Source organism: Pseudorasbora parva, chromosome 1 (genome assembly GCF_024679245.1).
Source record: "Pseudorasbora parva isolate DD20220531a chromosome 1, ASM2467924v1, whole genome shotgun sequence".
Lineage (NCBI taxonomy): Eukaryota > Metazoa > Chordata > Actinopteri > Cypriniformes > Gobionidae > Pseudorasbora > Pseudorasbora parva.
In genome coordinates, this window is record NC_090172.1 from 11,803,222 (window position 1) to 11,830,743 (window position 27,522).

At 40.1% G+C, this 27,522-nt stretch overlaps 1 protein-coding gene across 2 annotated transcripts; it reads right to left on the reverse strand.

The window, feature by feature from the left end:
* Positions 1-1,316: 1,316 nt before the first annotated feature.
* mettl4 (methyltransferase 4, N6-adenosine) lies at positions 1,317-27,120 on the reverse strand. 2 transcript variants are annotated; one of them, XM_067422731.1, is made up of 8 exons: positions 26,796-27,120; positions 26,577-26,642; positions 22,258-22,615; positions 18,883-18,952; positions 18,588-18,762; positions 15,343-15,449; positions 15,175-15,260; positions 1,317-1,970 (listed from the first exon to the last, which is right to left on the reverse strand). In XM_067422731.1, the coding sequence occupies exons 1-8, from the start codon at positions 27,051-27,053 to the stop codon at positions 1,786-1,788; spliced, it is 1,305 nt and encodes a 434-aa protein (XP_067278832.1). In that variant the 5' UTR covers positions 27,054-27,120; the 3' UTR covers positions 1,317-1,785. The 2 variants fall into 2 exon arrangements, with proteins under 2 accessions (XP_067278832.1, XP_067278910.1); XM_067422809.1 differs by having other exon boundaries at positions 1,828-1,970; positions 15,206-15,260.
* Positions 27,121-27,522: the final 402 nt, after the last annotated feature.

Sequence of the window (27,522 nt, forward strand, 5' to 3'; positions counted from 1 at the left end):
CCTTGCCTTGAGGAAATCGGGACAGAAGTGGTTAAAAGTGGAGAAAAGGGACAGATTAAAACACCAGGTGTAAACGGACCAGTGTCTGCCTCGTCTGCTTATGATCCAATCATCCAAAATGCATCTTAATACCAGGTGTAAACAGGGCCTTAGATCGCATACATGCATGCCAGATGGAAAATGACAAATATAAAGTAAAAGCTTATTACATTTAATATTATCACTTCAAAAGAAGCGTAAAGTTATGCATATATATTTTACAGAAAAGAATAGCTGCCACATCTTTTTTTTCAGCTTGTTGATATTGTTTCCAAGAGTTAAATGGTATTATTTTGTTCTTACAAACCTAACTGAAACTAAAATGGGAAAAAAATATCCAATTCTTTTAGTGAAAAAAGGGCAGAAGAATACTCAAAAAGCCTGTTCTCATTAATAAGGGTTATTTCAGGTGGAAGTGTCAAGCAATGGTTTTCAGTCATGCATCAATGATTGTGAAGTCAGGCTCGTATTTTCTTCCGTCGATCCTGTCAGCAGCATATTTATTTATTTGTTTATGTTCATTAAACTTGCAATTCCATGTCCACCTGTCTCCACACCAATTGACAGAATGTCAGGTCCAAGAGAAACACAAACATTTACCTTTCACATTGTATTTTTTGTGTATTCTTTTTGAGAATATGGGAATAATAGCATTTGGCAACTTACGGTATCCTGCCCTAAAACAATAATTCCACTCTTCTGGATTTATTTAGAACCATAGAAAAGAGGAAACATAGGACTATGGATAACATTAAGTTTATTTTAATGATTTTAATAATGGAAGAGATGTTTGTTAAATATATTGTCATGCACGGCTCATAGGGAATGTGGATAAATCTTATGAATGCGCTATTGTCACTTTTCAAAAATCATCCCAAAATGGAACACTTCCATAAAAATGTAGACTAGTGCCAGTGTAATGTGTACTTAGAAAATGTAACCAATTCTCTAGTAGCTTATTCTCTAACATTGCTCTTTCCAGATTATTTAATTTAATATTTAATGCCTATTTTTGTAATATTTAATGCCATTTATTTAGGCTATGTTTAAAAAAGAGAGAGAATCTCAAGGACCCGGGTAAAATAAAAGTTTATTCATTAATAAAAATAAAAAAATAGGATTCAAAGTTAATGCATCCTTTCTGCATACCATAAATGTCAAATAGCCAGTATAACTTAACTTAAAACATATAACAAACAAAACGATTAAATACAGAATTAATAGAATTAAAAAGTGGAAACAATATTTAAGAAACAGCACAAATAATTACAAATATCCAGCCTTTTCATAAAACATTTAATGATAAATATTAGTATATATCCCATGTAAAAGAGGTTTAACAGTTAACATTCTGATACATAATTTCTGCAACCATTACGAGAAGATGGAAGTAAAAAAAAATGTGTGCCCAAAGTGCAGGTCCATTGGTTACAAACTCAAGAGAGAACATTTTTATGAAAACATCATCTGACACATACTAAAATGTTTCTAAAAACAGAAATTATTGAAGGCAAGTACAAATCCCAACTACTGGCCAGACCCAGGCTTGTAGAAAGGACAAATCCTTATTGTGTAACTAATTGATAAAATTTATGTAGTAAAATACTGATAGTACTATTTGTACTTATACATAAATAGTTGTTTCTGCATTGTATAAAATACACTATTCAAATGAAAATACAATTGTACTGCATTTTACATGCAGTGAACTGAAAGCTGATATGATATATAATACAAACTCAAAACTTAGTCCATGAGCTTCTGCACAGTCTCGGATGTCCTGGCCGGATCGTCGGCTCTCTCTCTTGTAAAATAGCTGCTGTGCTGGAACTTGATGACTTCGTTTCCCCAGCTGGTCCAGTCAGACTGGAGACTTCGGGCAAACAACTCTAAACACTTGGGCTTGCCGCTAATGTAAGGCTTTAGCACAGCTGTAGTATAAAAGAAAAATATATAAATTAGGAGCTCTCCCAAGTTTTTTTTTACACAGTGGACCCTGACCCTCAACAGGACAAAACATACCATAGTGAACTACAGACAAGTGCACTGATAATAACAAAAACAATGCAACTGAGCTTTTTTTCCTTGCAGAAGATACACTGGTGAAAAAGTGAATTGTATTGAATGTGCACTTGTACTCCAAATCTTAAAAGAATAGTAATGAAACTGTACTTGCAAATAACATTAATGAAATAAAAGGCCACTTAAAGAGATAGTTCACCCAGAGATGAAAATGAGCCTATGATTTACTCACCTTTAAGTCATCCTAGGTGTATATGACATTCTTCTTTCAGACGAATACAATCAGAGATATATTAAAACATTCCTGGCTCTTCCAACCTTTATAAGGGCAGTGACTGGCTGCTTCTGTTTTGAAGTCCATAAAAGTGCATCTATCTATCATAAAAGCGCTGGGGAGTTAAAAACGGCCTTCTGAAGAAAATTGATGCGTTTGTGTAAGAAAAATATCCATATTTAAAACTTTACAAACTGTAATCTTTAGCTTCCAATAACTGTCGTATGCACGTTCACGAGAGACTGGCGTTCCAGTGTATGACGTAGGACGCTCCGGTGAGAATATGCTAGTTCTCATGAGAACCAAGTTTAGTTTTGCTCTTTCCTCTGCGCTTCCGTGCTCGTCACCGGAACTTACGCCTGCGTCCTACGTCATATGCTGGAACACCAGTCTCTCGTGAATGCACGTACGACAGTTAGCACCGAGAATGGCTTGCGGGTGAGTAAATCATGGGCTAATTTTCATTTTTAGGTGAACTATTCCTTTACGTGTATTTAAAGAAAGTACACTTTCATGACAATAGCCCTATTTCGGAAAGGACTAGTATTTTAAACAACGTTTGAGTTGTTTTCTAGATGTGGGCGTTACAGACGGTCATGTGCTGAGCTCGCGTGCATTATGTACAAAGAAATTGTCTTAAAGGAATGCAACTTTTTGGGACTTTAGCTTATTCACCGTATCCTCCAGAGTTATGGCCTGCACAGAGTTGAGAATGGTATGTATGGACTTGTCTTAACTCTGGGGGATACGGTGAATAAGCTGAAGTCCCCAAAATTTGTCTTGTTCCTTTAAGTTATTATTTATTTATATCATTTTAATTTATTTATTAAAACCCTATTTAAATTTAAAGTTAAATTTAATGTAACAACAACGACTAATGAGTTTAATGTCTCGGGGAATAATTAACTCAAAAGGGATTTAATATTCAATATTCATGAATTTATGAATATGATTTGCCAGTTGTTCATTACGTATTAAAATTTTCCGATAGGGAAAATTGTTTAATTAAATACAAGTAACCCTTTATGAAATTGCTTGAAATTATCCTACTAAGTTTGTCCTGCAAATTAGTTATAGACTTTTCAAATCAATTCTCAATAATGGATTACTGCTTTACGAGCGCATGAGAAACATTAACTTTACTGATCAGGATAAGTTCAATATTTCAAATGGTCATACAGTTTACTTTACTAACATAGTAGCATAAGCAGTTAGGTAACGTTTAGATCGCAAGTTTCATTGACTTTGTGTATGTGGCAGAATAACAGATTCAACTCATTAAATGTCTTTTGAAGGTTTAATAAACACAGACTAAAAATAACACTACAATTCACACAGAAAGTACATACTAAATATGCATCAAGAGAGTAGAAGTATAGATATTAACGAAAGAATACATAAAAGAGAATAATGAATAGACTGAAGTTAGAGAGAGATAAAAGAGAGAGAGAGAGAGACAAAGAGAGAGAGGGAGAGAGAGAGACAAAGAGAGTGGGGGAGGGTAAGAAACAGCTTTCCTTCTGTTCAACCAAATACGACCTTCACGGAGTTAATTTATCCCAACGGGGACATAACACACCCTCTTTACAGCAGTAAGAAATAGAATACTTGCATTCTTTTTGGTTTCGTTTTGGCTTCTCGCTTGTGTGCATGTGTCTCTGCGTGTTCAAATGTCCTGCATGTCCGGCGGTCCTTTCCGAGGTTGGGAGGGAAGCGGCTGTTTGCTTTAGCGATGCTTCGTGTTCTTGAAGATCGGATTGTAGAAGAGAAGATTTTTGGAAGAGCTGAGGCCTGCTTGGAGGGCCTGCATTGGTGGCCTGGCTCAAGGGCCAGCCACAAAGACGTGTTGGTTCAGCCAGAGAGAGAAGAGAGAGTGGGGAGTGTAAGAGAGGAGGAGGGCATCCGAGGTCCTCCTTTTATGGTCTGGCCGTAGTCCCACCCTCCAGGGTTAGACTTAACCAATGAGAGTGTTGGGATTTCCCGGCGGGAAATTCCTCAGCAGACTTTATTGCTCTTTGTTTGAAGGTTCGACTCAGTGGGTCTCTGAGTCTTCATACTATAATTAATGCAACAAACACACACTGCATTTTCTGAATAAGTGATATACCTGGAAGTGTAAGTCGTGAAGTGAGCATTAATTTGATAGGAGACATGACATATATGAGGTTATCTGAACTAGTACTTTGTTAAGACACAGACAAAAAGATGCAAAATACCATACAGAAGAAACATTTTACAAAACAATTATGTGTTTACATATACTGTCCTGGGGTGCATGTTCATTTATAGATGGTTTGTCTATAATTTGAGGCAAAAGCTCTGTGTCTCTGTGTCAAAAGCTCTGTGGCCACATTCTTTCCGGCCATAAAAAGATCTTATCAGATGGTTTCCAGGGTGACTGAAGAATCTCCCTCTGTTGTGTTGGGGGGGAAGGTATGCTAGTGAGCACAACTTTCAAAACATATTTGTTAAATGTAACTGGCGATTGTGTGTTTGATTCGCCTGAGTCGCTACATAATCCCCCCTTTCGCTAGTTGTTGTCCCTCCTATGGACAACAACGAGCGATATCAAAGATTCAGGAAGATCAGACACACCATAGCCATGTTAGGCTCCAGTTGTTTGTGTCTCCGGAAGTTATGGTCGTTCCACGGCAGATAAGGCAGACAGTAGCCCAGTTCAGGTCTCTGTGCTTGTGCAGCAGGTGTCGAGGCAGCAGGTGCCCTGACGGTGCGTCACCTGTCATCCAGAAGTCTGTTTGTGTGGTGCAGGTGTGCTGTGGGCTTTCTGCAGCCCTGGGTGGAACCATGTTCCTCGCAATGGCCAGTCAGTCCTTTAGGTCTCCTGCCTAGGAAGATGGACTGCATCTTGACACTTTTATGTCCTATGCTGACTAGGAACTTTTCAGAGGGTGCCTCGCATTGTGGCCAGGCTGGGTGCCTTCTGGTGATCCACTTTGGTTTCTCTGTTTCAAAGTTCAAAGTCATTGGGGTTTTGAGAATCCCTTCAGAGGCGGCCTTGTGTTCGTTTAAGGCCTTCTTTCTCAAATCACATGCATGACATAGTGTGGGGCTTGGCAGTATTGCCTACAAGATGACTAACTGGTGTTGGAGGAGAAGGTTCTTGAAGCTGGTGTAAGGTTAGGCAGAGGGCTTGGTCTCCTCCCCCCCTTTGCGTTTGTGTGCAGGGCTGGAGGAGCTTGCGCTGCTGATGTGAAGTTCAGGAGAGTACGTCTTTCTTTTGAGGATTCATTTGCAGTTGGTGATCAGTAGTCCAGGTTGCTCTCTCAGAACGATGCCCGAGGCTGGACTCGGTGTGATGATGTCTGGTGGTGGCTGGCCTCTGATTGTCTGGAGGCACAGGAGCATGATCACGGCCGCGTTTCTTAGGCATTTCCAGATCTGTTGCATGGCCTCAGTAGTGAAGTGGATGCCTCTGTCTGAGTTGATTCTCAGTGGCAATCTTGACAGGAAACAAATGTGATTCATCAGGTGGTATGCCGTGGTCTGGGCGGTGTCGTTGGGTGCTGGTTGACACTCCAACCACTTGGTAAACTGGCACACCACTGTGAGAAAGTACTTTTTGCCTTTTGTGGACCTGGGCAGGGGTTCTATCCGGTCGATTTGTAGGTTTGACCATGGGAAAGTGGTCCCTCTGTGTTGCAGTGGGGCTCTGTGGCTCGGGTTTGCTGGTTGGAACTGGCAGCGAACTAGCCCTTCTCTAACATACTCTGCTGCATCTTGATGCATCCCAGGCCCATATGCCACCTGTTTCAGTGTGTCATACGTGGCTCTGGTGCCGTGGTGTCCAGCACATGGTGTGTTGTGGGCGTACATTAGCATCACCCCCCTTTGCGACCGTGGCACTACAAGCTGTGGCGCTGTGTTGCCATCGGGTGCACACCAGAGAATGTTGTCCATAATACGCATCATGTGTCTGGAGTTATGTAGATGCTTGTGGCTAGAGTCATCAATGAGCTCAGAGTCAGTGATAGGGTGGTTGGAGGGGTCTGAGAGGTGGTCAAGAATTGTCTTTATTGCAGTGTCAGAGGTTTGCATATCCGCAATATCGTTGTTGGAAATTTGCGGAGTTAGCGGTAGCAGCTGCAAGGCCGGCATTGTAGCCGGTGTCGATCGCTTGCTGTTAGTTAGCACTGCAACAATGGGGCTGGATGTGGGGTGCGGGGGTGCCCACATGTCGCCGTGTGGTGTGTTTTTACTGATTGTATTGCACAGTGGTAGACTTTTGGTTGAGTTGTCTGCCCACAGTGCAGGGATACTGTTCGTTGTGATAATGTCATTCAGCTGTAGGTCATTCATGACCTGGGGGCAGAAGGCATCAGAGTCTTTGGATAGCTGAAATGTGCAAAGTAGCGAACTTGAACTTGGCTTTGGGGCTGAGGCTGTGTTGTCACAGTGTGCTGCAGGGGGTCCCGTGGCCTTTGTGGCCTGGCAGTCTGGCTCTGTGGGAGTTCCCGTGACCTCTGTGACTTGACAGTCTTGCTCAGACGATGTGTGTGTCTGAAGGGGCAGAGGGTCACGCACCTGAGCCCAGACTTTCAGCTGTTTGAAGTCCAGTGCGGGTTCGAAGCGGTCCAGCAGGTCTTTTCCGATGAGAAACGGATAAGTGTTCATAGGGGAGATATAGACTGGGTGTATCAGCCTCATAGGTCCAATTGTCAGGTGGATGGAAGCTACGTGCTTGAGCTGGATGTCGTTTTGGCTATACGACTGCACATTTAGCTTACAAGTGTGAAGGTTAAGGGTGCGATTTTTCCTCTGTGCTTCAAATCTGAGTCTTTCAAACAGTTGGGTGGATATAAGCGTGAGGTCGGAGCCAGTGTCAACTAGGGCTTCGAGCTTAAATTCCCTTTCCATAGTGATAGTCAGATAGAGTTTTCGAGACATCCCCTTCTCGATTAGGTTTCCCAGGAGTCTTGGTGTGGGGACCTGTGTGTTGCTTGATAAGCCGTCTGGATATGTGTCAAGTGTCTCATTATGCGTGCAAACAATCAAAACAGCGCTTTTTGGTACGCTGGGCTGCGCCATGATACTGTCTTGATTAGAGGCTGTTGCTGTCAGCTGTTGTGTGTGTGTGCCGCTGACGTGTGGGGGTGCAACAGTTAGTACACTAGTCCGTGGTTGGGGAACAGTGTTCAGGGTGGATGATTCAGTTGCAGGAAGGGCGGAAAGGTTGATTTCAGGTATCATGTCTAGTCGTGCTGTACCTGGTCCGTCCTTCTTGTCTTCCTTGTGAGGTTTCTGTCGGAGGAGCTCTTTCAGGATCTTTATGAGCTCTGTAACTTCAGAAGCAGCCACACTTTCTTTGCCAGACGTGGGTTCAGGTCTGGGCCTACCATTGTCCCGTCGAGAGTGGCCTCTTCGCTGGCTTTTTGGGCGAGGCGGGTCCCAGGATCCTTCAGAGCGATCGCTCTGGTACCGTGGACGGTCGCCATTATGACCACGCTGCCCTCTGCTGGCTTGGAGTGGTGTGGACTCTCTGTTGACGGGTCGGTAACTGTGGTTCTGTTTGGCGCCCTCTAGGGTTAGCTCTGGGTGGTGCACAGAGACAGGGCAGATGGTGGGCTGTTTTACAGTCTTTTCAGAAATGGTTTTCTGTTTGACGTAAGCTTTGTGAGCCAAGTCTCTTAACTGTTGTGTGCCCATGCTGCGCGGGCACGCCAGCACCCCCAGGTGGTAACTGATGGTAGGGTGCAGGTTTCGGAGGAAAAGAGTTTTGAAGTTGATGTCCTCCTCCATGCCTGGGTCGTTACGTGTCCCGAAGTAGGCACGTCGCAGTCTGTTATAAAAGTTCTGTGAGGTCTCACGTCGAGCTTGCTTGAGGTCCATGGCAGTGATGAACCCCTGGTCTGACTCGGGGTCGGAGTACTCACGAATTAGAGCTTGTCGTAGATGCCAGTAGTCCGCTTTGATGGCCTCTGGTTGTCGATCCAGAAAGCTGCGTACGTCACGATTAGACGTGGCCCTGAGCAGGTACAGTCTGTCCCAGTTGTTCGCGTGAGCGACAGTTTGCAAGTAAAAGTCTATGTCTTTTAAGTATGCGTGGACGTCGTGTCCTCCTGCCGGGTCCGGGCTGAAGGTAGGAATATTTCTGGCCAGCTTGTCAAGGTTCTTTGAAGCTTCGTGGCTGTTGACCTTGACTTCCTGGAAGGGCGTCCTTTCCTTTGCTGCTGACGGGGATTCGTGGAGACTGGCGGGTGCTCTTTTAAACAGGGGGCTGTCATTCCCCTTCGTAGCTTCATGGCTAAAATGTGCGGAGTAACTGGTCAGGGGAAACTGTGTGTTGTGTGTTTCCCCCTTCCGGTAACGTTGCACTATATATGATTGTCTCAGTTCTCTTTGCACCATGTCAAGTTCATCTTTGAGCTCGTGTCTTTGCTGGATGAGCTCGTCGATCTCGGCTTGTGCCGACTGCAAATGTTTTGCATAGACTTTAGCTTTAATGTCTCTGTCTTTAAGTTCATCATGGGCTCTTTCCAGGAGGGATTCGCCACGCCGAAGCTTTTCGTCGAGGTGTTTCCTGGCGTCTTTCTCTGACTGTATTCGTCGGTCGGTGTCACGACGGAGCTCCTTCAGGGTCTTTTGAAGTCTTTCTATTTCTTTTCTTTGTTCTTTGTCTGTTTCGTCGTCTTTCTCTGTGTCTAGAAGCTGATCTAGACGAAGCTGGGTGAGGGCTTGGTCTCTCCGGGCCTCCTTGGCTTGAAGCTTTAGCGTTGCTGCCTCCTGTTCCAGGTTGTCGTAGCTCCCTTCGCTTAGACGTGCCTGTGCGATGAGGACGTGGGCGAGGCTTCCGAGGATCTTGGCCACTTCCTTGTTGGAGTAGCTGTGCGTGGGGTCGTGTGTCATCAGCTGGTCTAGCTCGGTGTCCAGTTGCTCCTCGCTCGGCTGCCCCAGACTTCCTTGACTGGTGGCCGTTAGCGCTTCCAGCCATGTCGTTAGGCGATCCCACGGGACGGCGGAACTGGGTGCACGGAACATTACTGCGGACGAAAGAAACACAGCACACACACACACACAGAGAGAGAGCCAATGCAAGCTTGTTCTAAGCTAACGAGCTATCGTACGGATAGCTGGGAATTTTGGCTAACTGATCTAGACAGTTAGATAATTAGACAATTCAGACAATTAGGTGGGCGGTAGCCCTGGGGGGTCACTTGGTGAACTGCTGCTCGGTCGTCCCGGGACTATTTAATTCTCCTTGGGGTCTCTTGGTGAACTGAAAGAAACACAATCGTGATAGTCCAACAGTGAGGATAGGAAAGAGCACAGTGGAAACAAACACAAGATGAATTGGTCTGTAATGAAAGGAATGTCAGCGTGCGCGCCGGGAGTGTTAGGGAAAATTAATAGGCTTAATGCTCAAGATATACTAAAATTCGGCTTGTACTATGGGTTATCCCATTTAGCTCATCCGGGGTGGATTGAGGTCGCTTAAGTGGAAGATTAAATATCAAGAGCAATTTAGAAAAAGGCAAAAGTTTCTGTCAAGTAATGATAAACAAAAGCACTTTTGATACTGTTTGTAATTACCAGACTGAGCTTTATTCCCACTGGTAGGGGAAAAGAAAAACTTTTGCAGAGAGAAAAAAAAAATAAATAAATAAAATAAAATAAAAATAAAATAATAATAATAATTTTTAATTAAAAAAAATTAATTAAAATTAAAAATTAAAATTAAAAATTAAAAATTAAAATAAAATTATAAATAAAATAAAATAAAAAAAAAATAAATAATAAAAAAAAATTAGAAGCTCAACTTAATTCAAATTAAATTCAAAGCAAGTTTAAATGAAATTTAAATAAGCCTGTAAGGAAAATCAAATAAAAGAAAGCCAATCAAAAATCTTATCCTATAATGATTAATCTCTAAGTGGGAGTTATCCAAATAACAGAATTAATCAGACAGGGAGTAGGGATTTAGTGTTGTGCTGACTTAACAGGGTATAACCACACGGTGGCGTCCTTCCTTCCAATTGGACTGTGTGACTTAAACCTAATTTCACTTTGAGTTAGAGGAAGTTATGTTTCTTTTTAAACTTCAAATTCGAATAAGGGTGTTTAATCAGCGAGAAAGGAGATTTGGTTGTTGCTAGAAAAATTGTATAAATGAAACTGTGTACAACAGTAAGCAATAAACAATTTATAGGCTCAAACTTATTTTGTTAAGGCAGAATCACATAACGGAGAGTGAAACTATCCGAATTTATCCACACGATGGCGCTATTGCGCCCGCCCTAGACTAGAGTTAGTTAGGCGGAAATGCTCACCAGATGGCTTTGTCTGGTTCTAGAGTCGCCCTCTGGCGGTTTGCAAGCGGCGTTGCAATTCTTGAGTCGCCCTCTGGCGGTTTGCAAGCGGCGTTGCAATTTCTTGAGTCGCCCTCTGGCGGTTTGCAAGCGGCGTTGCAATTTCTGAGTCGCCCTGGCGTTTTGCACTTTACTGGCTTTTGCAGATCATTTAAAAATGACTGCACTTTATGTGCACGAGCAACGAAACGGGTGACAAACAGGAATTTATCTTCTGCCTATTCACGCATTTTACATGGACTCCAATAGACATTTATCAATATGGCTGACGGTTTTCAGCATCTCTGATTCAAATGTTTTAGGTCTCAGGTCTTTGGTTAGCTAAGCCAGACTTAAACCAGGAGTTATCGTTTATCTTAACGATATAATAATTATTCTGAGGCCCCTTATATTGTACAGGAGAGTCTCGTCCTGTCCCAATCTTCCGCACAGATAGAAACTTTTTGTAGTTCAGATCAAGCGGGATAACGCAACGTACGTGTCTACAGACATCATCAAAATCTCATTATTTTGATGGAACACATAATATATTGCTCGAGTCAAATGTATGGGTTTCCTACAATACATTTGTTTGGAAATCACGCGGATAAAACCTATTGCGCCTACGGCCTGCAGAGTTTTTCGGAGATCACGCGGATTTTCGTACCGTTCATATTTTTATTAATATAATCCGGCTACTTCAACATTTCTCAGCATCTGTTTATGCTTGGGTTCGCCTTGCGCGTACCGTTCAATTCACAAAACAACACCAAAACAAAACGAAACAAAAACGCGCGTGCAGGTTATTAATACTCCAAAAATACACAATGAATAGAATATGAATATCACTCACACATACACAAACGTTTGAAACTTGCCCGCATTCTCCACCATATAATATGTAACAACAACGACTAATGAGTTTAATGTCTCGGGGAATAATTAACTCAAAAGGGATTTAATATTCAATATTCATGAATTTATGAATATGATTTGCCAGTTGTTCATTACGTATTAAAATTTTCCGATAGGGAAAATTGTTTAATTAAATACAAGTAACCCTTTATGAAATTGCTTGAAATTATCCTACTAAGTTTGTCCTGCAAATTAGTTATAGACTTTTCAAATCAATTCTCAATAATGGATTACTGCTTTACGAGCGCATGAGAAACATTAACTTTACTGATCAGGATAAGTTCAATATTTCAAATGGTCATACAGTTTACTTTACTAACATAGTAGCATAAGCAGTTAGGTAACGTTTAGATCGCAAGTTTCATTGACTTTGTGTATGTGGCAGAATAACAGATTCAACTCATTAAATGTCTTTTGAAGGTTTAATAAACACAGACTAAAAATAACACTACAATTCACACAGAAAGTACATACTAAATATGCATCAAGAGAGTAGAAGTATAGATATTAACGAAAGAATACATAAAAGAGAATAATGAATAGACTGAAGTTAGAGAGAGATAAAAGAGAGAGAGAGAGAGACAAAGAGAGAGAGGGAGAGAGAGAGACAAAGAGAGTGGGGGAGGGTAAGAAACAGCTTTCCTTCTGTTCAACCAAATACGACCTTCACGGAGTTAATTTATCCCAACGGGGACATAACACACCCTCTTTACAGCAGTAAGAAATAGAATACTTGCATTCTTTTTGGTTTCGTTTTGGCTTCTCGCTTGTGTGCATGTGTCTCTGCGTGTTCAAATGTCCTGCATGTCCGGCGGTCCTTTCCGAGGTTGGGAGGGAAGCGGCTGTTTGCTTTAGCGATGCTTCGTGTTCTTGAAGATCGGATTGTAGAAGAGAAGATTTTTGGAAGAGCTGAGGCCTGCTTGGAGGGCCTGCATTGGTGGCCTGGCTCAAGGGCCAGCCACAAAGACGTGTTGGTTCAGCCAGAGAGAGAAGAGAGAGTGGGGAGTGTAAGAGAGGAGGAGGGCATCCGAGGTCCTCCTTTTATGGTCTGGCCGTAGTCCCACCCTCCAGGGTTAGACTTAACCAATGAGAGTGTTGGGATTTCCCGGCGGGAAATTCCTCAGCAGACTTTATTGCTCTTTGTTTGAAGGTTCGACTCAGTGGGTCTCTGAGTCTTCATACTATAATTAATGCAACAAACACACACTGCATTTTCTGAATAAGTGATATACCTGGAAGTGTAAGTCGTGAAGTGAGCATTAATTTGATAGGAGACATGACATATATGAGGTTATCTGAACTAGTACTTTGTTAAGACACAGACAAAAAGATGCAAAATACCATACAGAAGAAACATTTTACAAAACAATTATGTGTTTACATATACTGTCCTGGGGTGCATGTTCATTTATAGATGGTTTGTCTATAATTTGAGGCAAAAGCTCTGTGTCTCTGTGTCAAAAGCTCTGTGGCCACATTCTTTCCGGCCATAAAAAGATCTTATCAGATGGTTTCCAGGGTGACTGAAGAATCTCCCTCTGTTGTGTTGGGGGGGAAGGTATGCTAGTGAGCACAACTTTCAAAACATATTTGTTAAATGTAACTGGCGATTGTGTGTTTGATTCGCCTGAGTCGCTATTTAAAGTTAATTTACCTGGGGTAATTTTTGCAGACTTAAAAGTCACTGTAATCTTTACTGACATTGTCCATAATGATTACTGGGATGAAACATATAGACAGGACTAAAAATCACTGAGAAGCTCTCGTATGTACCATTCCGTCTGGCCTATGCTTCTTATCGTACTTAGAAACAGTGCAGTTTGTAAGAACGTCAAATAGTAATGTAAAGTAAAAACAATTTGTCATGCTTTATGTGCTGTATTACATAGCATACTAAAGCACATGCAAAGTACTTATAATTTCAATATTACATTTGAATATGTAAAAGTTAAAGGAAGTGTATGTAAGATTGTGGCCAAAATGGTACTGCAATCCCTTTCAAATGACTGTAGAGTGGTGTATCCCTCTCCCCCTCCCCCCTGACTAGAGGTTGCCAGATATGCTGCAGGATCAGCAGGAATGTTTGTAGCTGCAGCTGTGGTAACTAGAGCAGATCTGGCAACCCGTATGACCAAAAACTGCTGACTTTGCGATTGGTCGATAGGTGGAGAGTGGAGCTTCAGGCCAAAACACAACATGACAACATCAGTTGAGGGCTGCAACAATAACTTTTAAATGACAATATCCTGGCCGGACTACTGTGATATAAGTATTTGAAATGAACATGAATGTCTAGTGACATATCAGGGCCATTTTATGAATAATTGAAATACATTTCTTACATGCAGTTCCTTTAATATATTTTAACCCCTGGTTTCACAGACCAGGCTTAAGATACTTCCAGATAAACAAAAAATGTTGTGACGTTTAAATGGAAAACAACTTGCACTGACAAAGCTACTTAAATATCCCAATTGAACTAAGGCCTAATCCTGGCTTAACCTAACAATACAAGTAATTATAAAATTGCATATAAAAATGTACTTAAATCCTAATTAAGTTGGTCAAAAAGCACATCAGTTTAGCTAACTGCATTGAATATACATTATTTAAGATATAAATAATATCCATTCCATTTTTAAAATTAAAGGATTACTTCAGCGAATAGCATATGGCTTTGTATCCGTAGAAACCCTGAAGTATATTCAAATGATTGTGCTTCCCCCCTCATATCCCCCTGAGACAAGAGATTTATGCATTTTATTCCTGGAAAAATTCCTCCCATGACGCAAATATCGTCGGAGGAATTGTTGGCCAGAGGTTAAAGACTACAGCCAGTAGAGGGAGCCATTTCCGCATGTTTTCAACTCGCGTTGGGGATGGGCGATAACACTTGCAGCGGCAGCCTCAGGCATTCATGTTTAAACTGTGCGGCCAGCAGAGCAAAGTAAGTCTTTCAACTTCACAAACTAATTCTTATAAAAGTTAAGCTTTCAAAGGCATGAACTGAAACTTGCCAGACTGAACATGCGCTGTGAATCTATGCCTCAGACGCGTTTACCTCAGCTCTCATCACGAGCTCATCCATGACTGTCAATGTGACTCCTGGAGCATTTTGGGCTGTGAGACTCCCTCAGCGGCTAAATCACATTATATTGAACAGACAAGTTCAGTTTTTAATTGTAGTGTCTGTTCTCTAACTGAACTGATTTTATGAAAATGAATGCGGTCACGGTGGGAAAGTGATCAGTGATTCAGTAATCCAGTAGCGGTGGCTTTGGGAGTGGCCTCGTAGGGCAGCGAAGCATTTGTTGTCTTTCATCCCCATGAGACAAAAATACATTTTCTGTCTTTTCTCAGTCTAGAAAGCACTAAATTAAAAAATATTTTCACATTTCTACTACATTAATGACCCAGTTTAAATACAGATTAATCTTCCCAGCGCTGAAGTACTCCTTTAATGTTTTTTGTAAAGAAATTTATGACAAATAATACACTTTAAAAATGCACTTATTTTAAAAGTGCGACCTTTCAAAAGGGTACGCAGACAGAGACAAAAAAAATAGAGTATAATCTGATTAAGCACAAATGAGCAAATAAAAAGTGGCTGCTTATAGAAACCTGACAACGAAGGCTTATGAGAGTGCAGTACTGAGGGGACGCTGATCAGAAGCCGTTGCTCTGGGAGCTCATCTACTGCTGAACACCTGCAACACACAATGAGCATTGGAGATTATAATATTAAAAGATGAAAGAAAAGGACACCAATGTGAAACATACACACATTACCTGACTGTGTGGTCAGTACAAGAGCGATACTTGCCAAGCACCAGCACTTCATAAGGCTTCTTGTGTTGGGAATCCAGAGGAAACACAAACTCCCCTGTTCGGGTCACCTGGAGATTCAGCCAAAATACCATCACAAGCTGAGCAGTGTTGATGACCTTTACTTTAAAAAGTGACATTATATTATTGCAATGCTCCTTAAAACAAATAATTCATTAAATTTGGTTGAAAACCCATTAGCTACTTCAGAATACTTCGATTTTTGTATTTTGAAGATGAACGATTATCATACAGGATTGGAACAACACGAGGATAAGTAAATGATTCAAGTATTTACATTTTTTGGATGAACTATTCCTTTATATCTGCACTATGTAATTTTCCCGTTCCCTAGAGGGCACCTATTCAAAACAAAGGTGTAGATTGATGACGCCAAGTTTGAGCTCAGAATCTCAAGCTCAGTGGCCTGTTGCACAAAGCTGGTTTTAGTTGTTACCCAGGTAAACTCCAAATTAGTTTGAGCAAACTCTGGTTTTTCGGGCTCAAGAAGATGGATTGGTTTTTAGCGGTGATTATCACAATGGTAACTGTGTGTGACGAATTTTTCGGATCACGAATACGGAAAAACGCATGTGAAAATATCGGACTCAGTGTCAGTGTGCAAACACCCATGTTCTTTGAAAATAGACAAGTGCAGACCAGACAAAACAACCAACCTATGATAGGGGCGGATCTATGGTTGGGCCTGAGATTGACAGCTGCCCACCCAGTCAGATCAAATACATCAGAATACATTACGCTTAACCCTATTAGAATGCGAGTGTTGGCGCCAACATATTAAAGCGCTTTTTGACCGTAAATCCTCGACATTTTGCACGCTTAAAAAAATCCTCAAAGACAAATAGCGCTTTTTGCCAAAATATGGTTTATTACGGTAATTTCTTGCTTTCCGTTCGCCAATCGCACCTTTCTGAAAAGCTGAAGGAAAAGTGTAAGGAGTAAAAAATGCATGAAGCAGTCGGGTAAAGAAAACTAAAAGGTTTTGTTTCTGAACGGAAGTAAAAGTTTTAAGACTTTGGTAAATTAAATTTAAGACCTAGGATGAAAATCTGGGCGTTTTTAAGACTTTGAATTTTAAACTTTTTAAGACTTTTTAATACCCCACGGGAACCCTGTTCAGGTGCACACACTTCAGAGTTAATTGCTTACTCTGGATTAAACCTGGAGTTGACAGAAGCTGTATCTCATTTCGGAAGGCTGCGTCCTCCGGAGGTCGCATTTGACGGGTGAATACGTCATAAGGGTAGCCTAGAAATCTAGACGCACCCTAGCGGCAGCAAATTTTATTTGCCCGCAAGTGTCGTCTAGGAACTCTAAATACCCTTCTGAGCTGTACTCCTCAGAATCTGGACGGCCCAATCACATCGTGTATAGAGTCGGCGGGCGGGCCCATAATGACGACGGCCGAGTTGGGTTTGCGTGCTTCTAGTAAACACAGAAACTGGCGAACGGCGGCGGTCTTTCGAATCAGCTTTGACCGCGACTCTGGAAGACTTGGAGTTAAGCTTTTCTCTGAGAAAAGAACAAAGAACGGCACTGAAGTCATTCTTAAAAAGGGAAGATGTGTTCGGAGTTTAGCCGACCAGATACGGCGAATGTTTAATCTATCAACAAGCTCTGTTTCACCTTCGTTGCTCTGGTTGGTGTAGCGCTATCCTATGGCGTGCAGAGGGAGTTTGAAAGACAACCGTTTATCCCGTCCCTCAGATTGAGCCCTGTCTATGGTGAGTTTCCAGACCAAACATCTTGATGTGGGTCTGGCTTGTCAGGCTATCATAAGGCCGTCTCGTTTAAAAAAAGTGAGTAGGACTCTCCAAATGCGACCTTCGAATGCGTCCTTCTTTCACAGGAATTCAGAGTGTGCATGAGGTGTATCCTTCACGGCTGGAGATAACCCACATTTCTTTGCGTCTCCGTTAACAACCGTCATATTTTTTATATTATATGAAAAACGGCACCACCGCCAGATATACATGCGAGCGTAGGTGTGGTGTTTAAATTAATAGAGTAATAGTTAAAAAGTAGTTCAAGCGTTTTTCTTTTATTTATTTTTTAAGCTCTATTACCTCAAACAGATAGTTGTGGTAAACAGGATTACAACTGTTTAGTGCATTTTAAACAGTACATTGCTGTCAAGACAAGAAACATTTCAGTCATTTTCAAGTTATAAATAATTTTTATTTATATAACTGGCGTAAGAGCGCAACGAGGCTGAACTTGTTAGAATAGCAACGAGATAGCTACTTTCTGTCTGTGTGCCCTCTGTTTATCATATTAGATACATTTAAGTGTGTTTAAAATGATGCTGTGACTTTACTCTGTGCATTTGCTCAGCGGCTGCTGTGACACTTGTTCACACTGCTAAGAGTAAAGCATTTCTGCCAAATAAAACCAGAAACCAAGGGTTACGCAGATATGACACAATTGACAGGAGACTTCCTCCGACGGCCTGGCTCCTTGGTTAAAAAAGCTATTTTTTTTACAATTTACAAATAGTTGGAAACATTTGGGGCATTGAAAGAACTCAACTGAACAGAATATATAACACTGGCCTTGTGGTTTTTGGATATTTTACTGCAAAATACTACATAGTGCACCTTTAACCCTCTTTGTGGTCTTCAGTCATGTTAGATCAAGTTTTATTTTTTATTTTATTTGTATTCATTAGAATGGTTTGATATGGTTACACATTATTAATGATGAAGTCTGATTAAATGTCTAAATATATATCCAAATGCTAAACCTAATAAAAGATTTATTATACAATTATGTCTGAAAATACTGTTATAAGCAACTAGAGGATACATTTACGGGTATGTCCCTCTTTGGCTAATGTACATTCAAGATGGAGGGGCAACTTGGCGACCAGCATTCAAACCCCTCACCCGTATGTATTTTCAATGGAATATTATAAACTTATGAGAATACTTTATTACTTGAAAGAAGTAAATATACATTAATGAGCACATATAATTTTGAAAGAACTAAGTGTTTTTAGCTAAGAATAAACGTTACACAGTGTAGCTTTAACAATAATTTAAAAAAATGCTTATTGTCATAAGTCTATTTTGAGATCAGAGAATATAAATGTGACACCGAGTAAGGAATAACAGAGGGTTATTGGTGTTTCTTCCAAGTGTTTTAGGGTCCTTTTCCTCTACTTGTTCAGTTATGCTGTGTGTGTGTACCTTGACCCAGAGCCACTCAGCTAGCACTTCAACTGCCCAGTATGGGTAGAGCTCTTCTTTGATAAAACGTAGGTGCTTTGCCCGGTTGGTTACCCATGTAACCACCAAGCATTCTGGAGCAGCCAGTGCTGGCACAGGAAGCTGCTTGAGCTGAGAGGATGGCAGAGAACTGTATCTGTCAATCATACCATGATATGATATCAGTCTAGAGCAGTTTCTTATTGCAGGCTGAAAATGAATAATGTCATAGCCACATGGACAGGTATGCATGTGTGTCTATGTGGAATCACTTTACCTGTTGCTTCTTTTGACAGATTTGTTTTCCCATGGCGGATCAAGGATTATAAGGTCAAACTTGTCTCCACCTGTAGTCAAAATGTAGCAATATACAAAATTCAAGTGTCACTAAACAAAAATAATGCGAGATTGAATAGTTGAAATTAAACTAAAATTGGTAACACTCTGCAATAAGTTCCCATTAGTTAACTTTGGTTAATGCATTAACTAAGAATAAGCTCATTTGTTTCAGTATTTAATACATTTTTTAATGTTAGTTTATAAAAAATACAACTGTTTGTTAGTTCATGTTAGCTCCAGTCCATTTAATAATATTGTGGTGTGGTGAAAATCAAGTTGTTAAATGTTGTTTATATGTCTATGTCAGGGGTGGCGAATTCTGGTCTTAAAAAGCCTCAGTCCTGCAAAGTTCAGCTCCAACCCTGATAAAACTCACCCACCTCGGCCGCCTGCAGCTTCCTAGTAACCATTCAGTCACTCATTAAGACAATGACCTGCTGTCTGTTTAGTTTCATATTTAACGTATCACTTCATTGATTCCGTCATGCCATATATTTGGATTAACATGACGTTCATACATTTAATAAGGTATCCCCTGGACATGAGTTTATGGAAGTAGGCTAAAGACTACCACCGCTTAAAGGGGGGGTGAAACACTCAGTTTCAGTCAATCTCATGTCAATCTTGAGTACCTATATAGTAGTATTGCATCCTTCATATATCCGAAAAGTCTTTAGTTTTATTATATTTATAAAAGAAATATGGGCTGTACCGAGTCTTTCCGGAAAAAAACAAGCGCCTGGAGGCGTATCGTGTGGGCGGAGCTAAAGAATGACGAGCGTGCAAAGCGGTGACGTCCTCAAGCATGGCCAACCCATGGCTATCGAGCTCAGCTAATAGATATATGATCCAGAATCATTCGGAGGCTGAAATAAATTGAACAGGAGAAACAGCAACATCAGGACGTCCGTCTCTGTGGTATGTACTGTATTTAGTGGCCTGTCAACATTTGTGTGTCTTTACTCGCAGTTTATGAGGACATGATTCGGTTTATGGACTATTGTATGCGACTAAACCTTAGCAGTAGCAAGCAAAACGGTTTTGCACGTCAGACTAGTGTAACGTTATACATAGATCAACAATGGAGTCCGTTAACGCATTTGAATGATGAAGCACGCGATCGTGTCGTTTACTGATGTTTACTCACACGACGATAGCCAACAGCACAGACATTTGAAGCAGTTTTACTCACCGCCTGCTTCCAAAGCAGGACCGAACCTTTATCGCTGGGACCGCTCTGTCAAAAACACACTTCTTTGATATGATTTGGTGAAGTCCTGACAGCAGTGACTGTAGAGATCCACTTTGCGACGCGATTGAAGCGATGTTGTGAAGCTTCCCGTCATTTCTGCGTTCAAATCGGTTCAAATGCAGCGCTGCCTTCCTGGAATGCTGTGCTGAAGCGTTGAAGTCGCTTGATGTCACCCATAGGAATAAAGTGGAGCGCGGCGCAGAGTGTTTCTGGGCGTGCATTTCCTCTCTCGCTCTTGTCACGCGCATGCACCCTACCGGGAGAAGAGCCCGTACGGCCCATACAAGGACCTTCCGCTCTATTAACGTCAAGCCGAGCCATACTCAAAAAAAACTCTCCGGAACGTGTGAGAAACCGGAAGGAGTATTTTTGACACAGAAATACTCCATCAAACGTCCAACATTAGTTTTTGAAACTTTGTCTATATTTAGGATGGGAATCCAAGCCTTTAACAGTGTAAAAAGCTCAGTATGCATGAAACAGCATTTCACCCCCCCTTTAATAGAACAAATTGTTTCTGTTGCTGTCAGTATTGTTTTTGGAAGTTACATTAAAAATGCAATGGTCTGGTATCAGCGTCAGTAGGCTGTACTTATTGTATTTCGGCCACACCACAAGCTGTCACTGTGGCCTCAACGCTTCACCCTCGCCTACTCTGAGCTCGATTGCTATGTCTGAGGTAAACCCCGCCCTCCTCATTACCAGTTTTGGAGGAAGTACTGAATCTCAGTACTTAAGTTAAAGTACAAATAACCAGAGCCATATTTACTTTAGTAAAAGTAGAAGTACTACAACGACAATCCTACTTAAGTAAAAGTAAAAAAGTACTTGACTTGTACTTTTAGTATTAAAAGTAAAAGTACTTGTATAACAATGTATTCTGTTAATGTCTATATTCTAATAATTAAAAAGAAGAAAGCAGTATGGGCTGTGGCGTTTTAATTAAGTTAGTTTTGGGTTAATAGGCTAATTGTGCTTATCATCTGTTGCCCAGTTTACATTCTGACTCAAAATATCAGGGTGATCTGCAGAGTTAAATATCAATATTCAGAAGTAACATTTTCATCAGCTTTGATGTATTTAAATCATATTTATGAGGATTAATTTTAAATATAGGATATGCTTCAGCTTTCCTTTTATATTCTTAAATTTGATCAATAAATGAAATTAGAATAACGCTATATGGTTGTTAAATTAAATAATTTACACTGACAAATTACAACTGCATTAAATAATGTTATGAGATTGTTTTAACTATATATTTAATACAATAAGAAACGTTGGAAAGAATGTTTAAACATGAAACTAAACTACCAGGGTGGCGGCAGGTCTTAATGAGTGAGTCATTGAGTCGGTTCGTTCAAACGGCTGATTCGTTCATGAATGAGGCAGTCGTTTACGAACAGGTCATTGAATCTTAGGTGAAAACGCTGAATCATTCATTAACACACTATTGCTGTGAGATGCGTTGTGGTTCTGATGTGTAAATATGATCTGATCTTGGAAATATTTTCGCTGCTGAATAGAACAAAAGCAGTTTATATTGCATCTAAAATGTAAGTGACTCATTTTAATGAATTGTTTATGGAACTGTCATGAAATCAGTGTCACATTTTCAGTCGTGATGGTGTTCAGGAAAACAGCACTCTTGGTCGTGTCATGTGATGTTTTTAACTGTATTATATGTTATAAAATATAAAAACCTTCACATTTTTAATATTTACTGCAGTAAGCTTCTCTGTATGAGCGGCGTTAGTTTGTTTTTCATTTCTCCTCGAGAGGCTGCTCGATTGTCAACAGCGCAACCGTCAGTTCATACATTAGCCTATTATTATCCATTAATTATCCAAACAAACCTTAATCTCGAGCCCTGAAACTGATCAGAAAATGTAACGAAACGTTATAGAAATGTAGTGGAGTAGAAAGTAAAATATTTGTTGCAAAATGTAACAAAGTAAAAGTAAAAAGTATGCACTATAGATTCTACATTTAGGTGCTCTACATAAAAATAAAACAAAACAAAAACTCTATTATGTAATAGAATAGTAAATCAAAACTCACTGTTGACAAGTGGATGCATACGTGTGATGTCAGACAACAGGAAACGGCTGCGGGGGGGCAATAGATACTTCTCCCTCATCAGCGTGACCTCATAAGCACAGTCAAATGGGTTTTCAGTGATGTATGAGAATAGGTCAAGCTGTGGATCCAGTCCATCTCTGTTCAGCGTCTGCACTGGTGCCACCACAGACTCGTCCGTTAATGGGAGCTGTTTGGCCATGTCACATAAGGCAGCTAGCTGACACTCGTGTGTTGGCAGGGATTCAGAGGACGGTGTGGTCAAAGCTTCGGTCAAGAATCCACACTGACGACCAGCTTCCAGAAGAGATTGAGAGCCCTCCAGAACCACTGACCTGATCTGAGAGAAAAAAAAAATCAAAACAAGGCATGCACAGAAAGTGTGTGTGAGAAGAAATTAGTATGCTAGAATGGCAAGCAAAAACCAAATCCTGATGGAATCCTATTGGAATTTCTAACATAATTTGGAACAAGTCCTAAAAGATCCATTTTAGTATGCACAGAGTACATGAAAGATTTACAGCATTTATAAGACAAGACGAGAAATATGACGAAGATGCAAAAATGGGACCCGATGAGGTGGTTATCATGGGCTTCAAAACTAACCAAGGAATCCAATGTAATTTAAATGTTTTTAGAAAGTAAACATTTCAGATCATTAATGCAGTTGGTTATAAAAGTAAGTGTGGTAGAAGGAAATTTAAACTTAGTTCACCCAAAAATAAAAACAATTGTCATTAATTACTCACCCTCATGTCTTTCCAAACCCGTAAGACTTGCAACTACCACTTTTAAGTCCCAATCAGGTAGTAAAGGCATCATTATAATACTGCAGGGCTGTTGAATGCTTGAATCTTGGTTGATGAACATTCAGGTGTGCAATTATTTTCAAGGAAACGCACGGCTTAAGTAGTTCCAGGCAGGACCCATATCACTTCGCTGAATGACTTGTTATTATTTCAAATGCCCTTACGGCCTAAAATAGCTAAATAAACCCACAATGGCACTGACCCAGCAAACAGAGAAAACCATAGGATAAAAACAAAACATTATTTTCTCAGTTTCTTGCTACAAAATTATGTTTTTTAGGCTATGTTTGGTTTCTCCTGCTCTGTCTCACTTTATCTATAAAATATGAATCTCCAACATGCAAATTATATTATTTAATATTAAGCTTCGCTTCATTAAATTGAGGTTAAACCACTGAAATCACGTGGATTAAGGCAGGTGTTTTCAAACTTCATGATACCAAGGACCCCCAAATATGATAAACCTTTTATGAGGGACCCCTTTCTAACATCCATCTACAGCATATTTTATTTTATGTATTAAGAAAAAAAAACAAGATTTTTTTTTTTTTTTTTTAAATCGTAAGATAAATAGTAAGTGTGACATTATAAATATAACATATTTCCAAACTTAATTTGGCTATACTTATTTTTGGCTGTATAAACCTGAAGACCCTTTTCAATTAAAAATGATTTGTATACGCAACTTTCACAATAATGTATGTAAGCATCTTACGTACTGTGTTAAGAATACTGGTTCACAACCCCAGGGAGCCAAATTAAGAGAACTATAGTGAGGAAAACTCATTAGATGGATAAAAAAAGCAAACACAATTCTGGAAAGTATACGGAAAGAAAAAAGAGAAACATTTAGAAAGGAACAAGTTAGAATGTTCAGTAGACTTTATCCATTTTTGCATTGTCCTTTTTATTCTCTGAAATTTTCTGGGGACCTCTTAATTGGAACCTTCCAGAACCCAATTTGAAAACCCCTGGATTAAGCACACACACTTAACTGCATCTTCCACTGAACTCCACCTTCCATTTTCAGTGTGGTACTTTTTTATTTTTTAACTGATTCTTTAATCATTATTTTATCTGATGTTCCTGGCCACTTAAATTTTTTTTTAAATAATTGTATAAAAAGTAAATCACTTGTTTTCATTTTAGAAATCACAACTGGCTGGACAATTAAACATAAAAGGTAATGAAACAGCAGGCAAATTTCAATATACACTGCACAATTCCTAACATAACCATTACTTGAATTCAACCAAGTGGTATTTGTTAACTTAAGCCTAGTTCACACTGCCCGATTTTTGCCCCGATTTTGAGTCGCCGACAGGTTTTGTGAAATCGCCGACAAATGCCCGAGATCACAGGCAAATCGGTGCTCGTGCACGCGAGTGACAATCACGCAGTATGAATGATCAAAGACGCGATCAGAGAGAATCGCCGACGAGTCGCCGACGCCGGTGAGATATTTGGCATGCTAAATATCTGGACCTGTCGGCGATTCAAACTCCTGCTGTGTGAACAGCGTTCTGACTGAAAATTACACCGACAGCCAATGAGAGAGTGAGATACAGGGCAGCAGGAGGTTCAGGGAGGAGTTATAAAGCAGAATTTCAGTATTTTAATAGATATATTTACAATTCTATCAAACAGAAACAAACGTCAAACATTTGCACATCCAGCCACAGCAGCAGCACATTAAACAATTATTTATTTACCTCAAACTGTCTTTGCAGAACAAAATCCTGGCTCCCTCTGTCTCTCCAACAATTTCTTCCGCCATAATCTTTTTTCTTTTTCTCCAGAAATCAGCGCACATACAATTTGAAGCAAACTTTGTGCAGTTTATCATTTTTAATAACAATTCCAAGTCTCGCGCGAAAACTCCGGTCTGACGCACGTGTGATCTCGCGTTGTTTACTTGTCACATCGCACGTGTGTTTGGGAAACGTAGTTTGCGCACGGGAGAGCGAGAGAGTTGTCGGCGATTCTTCCTCTTGTTCAGTCATACAGTGTGAACTCCTCTGTCGTCAAACCATCGTGCAGTGTGAACACAGCAGTGACTGAATGATACCCCAGATAGTCATGCAGTGTGAATAGAGCAGTGACCCGACGAGTTTGAAAATCGTGCAGTCTGAACTAGGCTTTACCATCACATATCTTGAATGCTTGAATGATTAAAGGTGCATACCACATAATCCAATGTAGGATTGACAGCTAGTGGTTGAAATAGGTGCTGCAGTCCAAATTCAAAATATTGTAGATTGTCTTTTATCCGCCCACTCTTCCTCAGACTCTACGCTCACGCGGGTTGCCAGCTTGAGGACACGCAACAGGAGCGAGTGCAATTGACAATGAAAGACGCGGAGACTTAGACACTGTAAGTTGATTTATCCGCAGTTTAATGTGCTCTCGTTCATAGAGATTTTTAGATGGATTACAAGGCTTTTTAGGTCAGGTAGAATCTGCTATCTCTGACCAAGTTTGTTTGCTAGCTTCCATGACTGCTGCAATATGCTGTGTTTTCCGCAACTGCCAACCGCGGGTGTCGAAATACTATTGGGTAAACTGGCAATGTGTGGTATCGCACAGACCAAAACAAAAACAGACATTCCAACACAGAACGCACATTTCAAAGTAGAATAACTGGTATTAATAACTAGTATTGCTTTTCAGAGAAACAAGTAGGTTAATTTAACATGTTTCCTAAATATCTGCAAGCATATTATGTTATTTTTATGCTTTAGTAGAGTAAAAAACTTACATGCAGCACCTTTAATCCAAACCTTGCCTACTGAAGGTATGCATGCTCTCTAAAACTGTGGTCTGGTGTAAGTTCAGTCTACCTAAATTAACGGTGACCACACAAAGACACTCAACAAAGCCACCATGAAAACGAACGCTAAAAATAAGTGCACCATACTTTATTTATTTTTCTTTTTGTTTATGAAAATATACATTCTTAGTGCATATCACCATCTATTGGGCAGCTGTGCAATTACGTGTTATTACTCTCTCTAAACAAAAATTATATATATTTTTTGATGCCAATTATAAATTTAAAAAGGATGATTAATTGAACTAAAAAAATCTTTGCTTACAATATAAACATTTTATGTTTAGCCATTTTACTCTCACATTTCTTGTAAGGTGAGATGTATCTGTCACGTCAAGCTGGAGCCTTATCAACAGGGCATGAATGTGCTGAACACTCTGAAGTTAACCATAGACCATTCAGATAATAAGTTATGGCTATCTGAAAGTAAGCTCAGGTTTTGGAACTGGTTAGGCAATATCAAACATTAGACAATATTCAATACAGAAACAAAATAAAAAATTGTGATAATTATAAAGCAACATTGCCATAATTGGATCCAAATTGTTCCCATTATGATTATCAGTTCCAAATGATGACATTGTTATGAAATTCCAATAGAATTATGTACAGATTTCTTTACGTTTTCGGGCTAATTTAAGAAATAAATAAAGCATCGTCACCTTGCCATGATAAATATGGGCATCTAACTCCCCTGTATTGAGATCACGCTGCTTTCTCTTTCGTTTCTGCAAATAAAAACAAACTTTAAATAATCATACAGCATTAAACATCTCCAGCTAGAGACTGTATAATCAAACACAGTTTATTAATTAAAACAATAGCAGCAACAATAAATATACGGTTGTCTTGCTTTGTCGCTTTTCCCTTGCATAAGTTACCTTTCGTGTTCGTAGATCAATCTTTGCACCTTCACCATTGCTATGTTTTGCAGGAATACTGCTTGTCAAGATATCTGTGTTTTGTTGAATTTGAACGTGGGGCTTCGATATATTAAAATACTCCCTCTTGAAAAAGTATTGGAAGTATGTCGGCTTTTCAACCCCAACACTAAAACAAACACAGCGCTGCAAACCCTCATCTATGTGAGTGCAAGTGTCCAGCAGCCAGCCCCAAGAGTTACCACACACAATCGACATTTACAAAATAGTAATGACAGGTCGAGAGTATTCGAACCGTTTCATCTCGGCATGAAGGCTCTGCTACTGCTTCTTCTTTTAATGTTTAAGAGCGGTTGGCAAGCTTGCTTTTGGTGCATTACCGCCACCGACTGGACTAGTGTGCATCAACGTCAAATTAATTTAGTAAAAATTGACACATTCCCCCATCACAGTCAAGGTTTTAAAATAGTCCCAGGCTAAAATGCATATTTGAGTTGTTTAAAAATTAAAGCAGTTTGCAATGACATATTTTAACATAGGCTACATTTTGTCTCAGATGCACACCAGTGATGTTTTTACTAAGGCACATTTATAAAAGCTACTTAAATTTTCTAATTGAACTAAAGCCTAATCCTGGCTTAATCTAAACCCTGTCTGTGAAACCAGGCCTTAAAATCATAATAATAGATATAGAGACCCTTATGAAAGGAAAATATATTTGCCAATA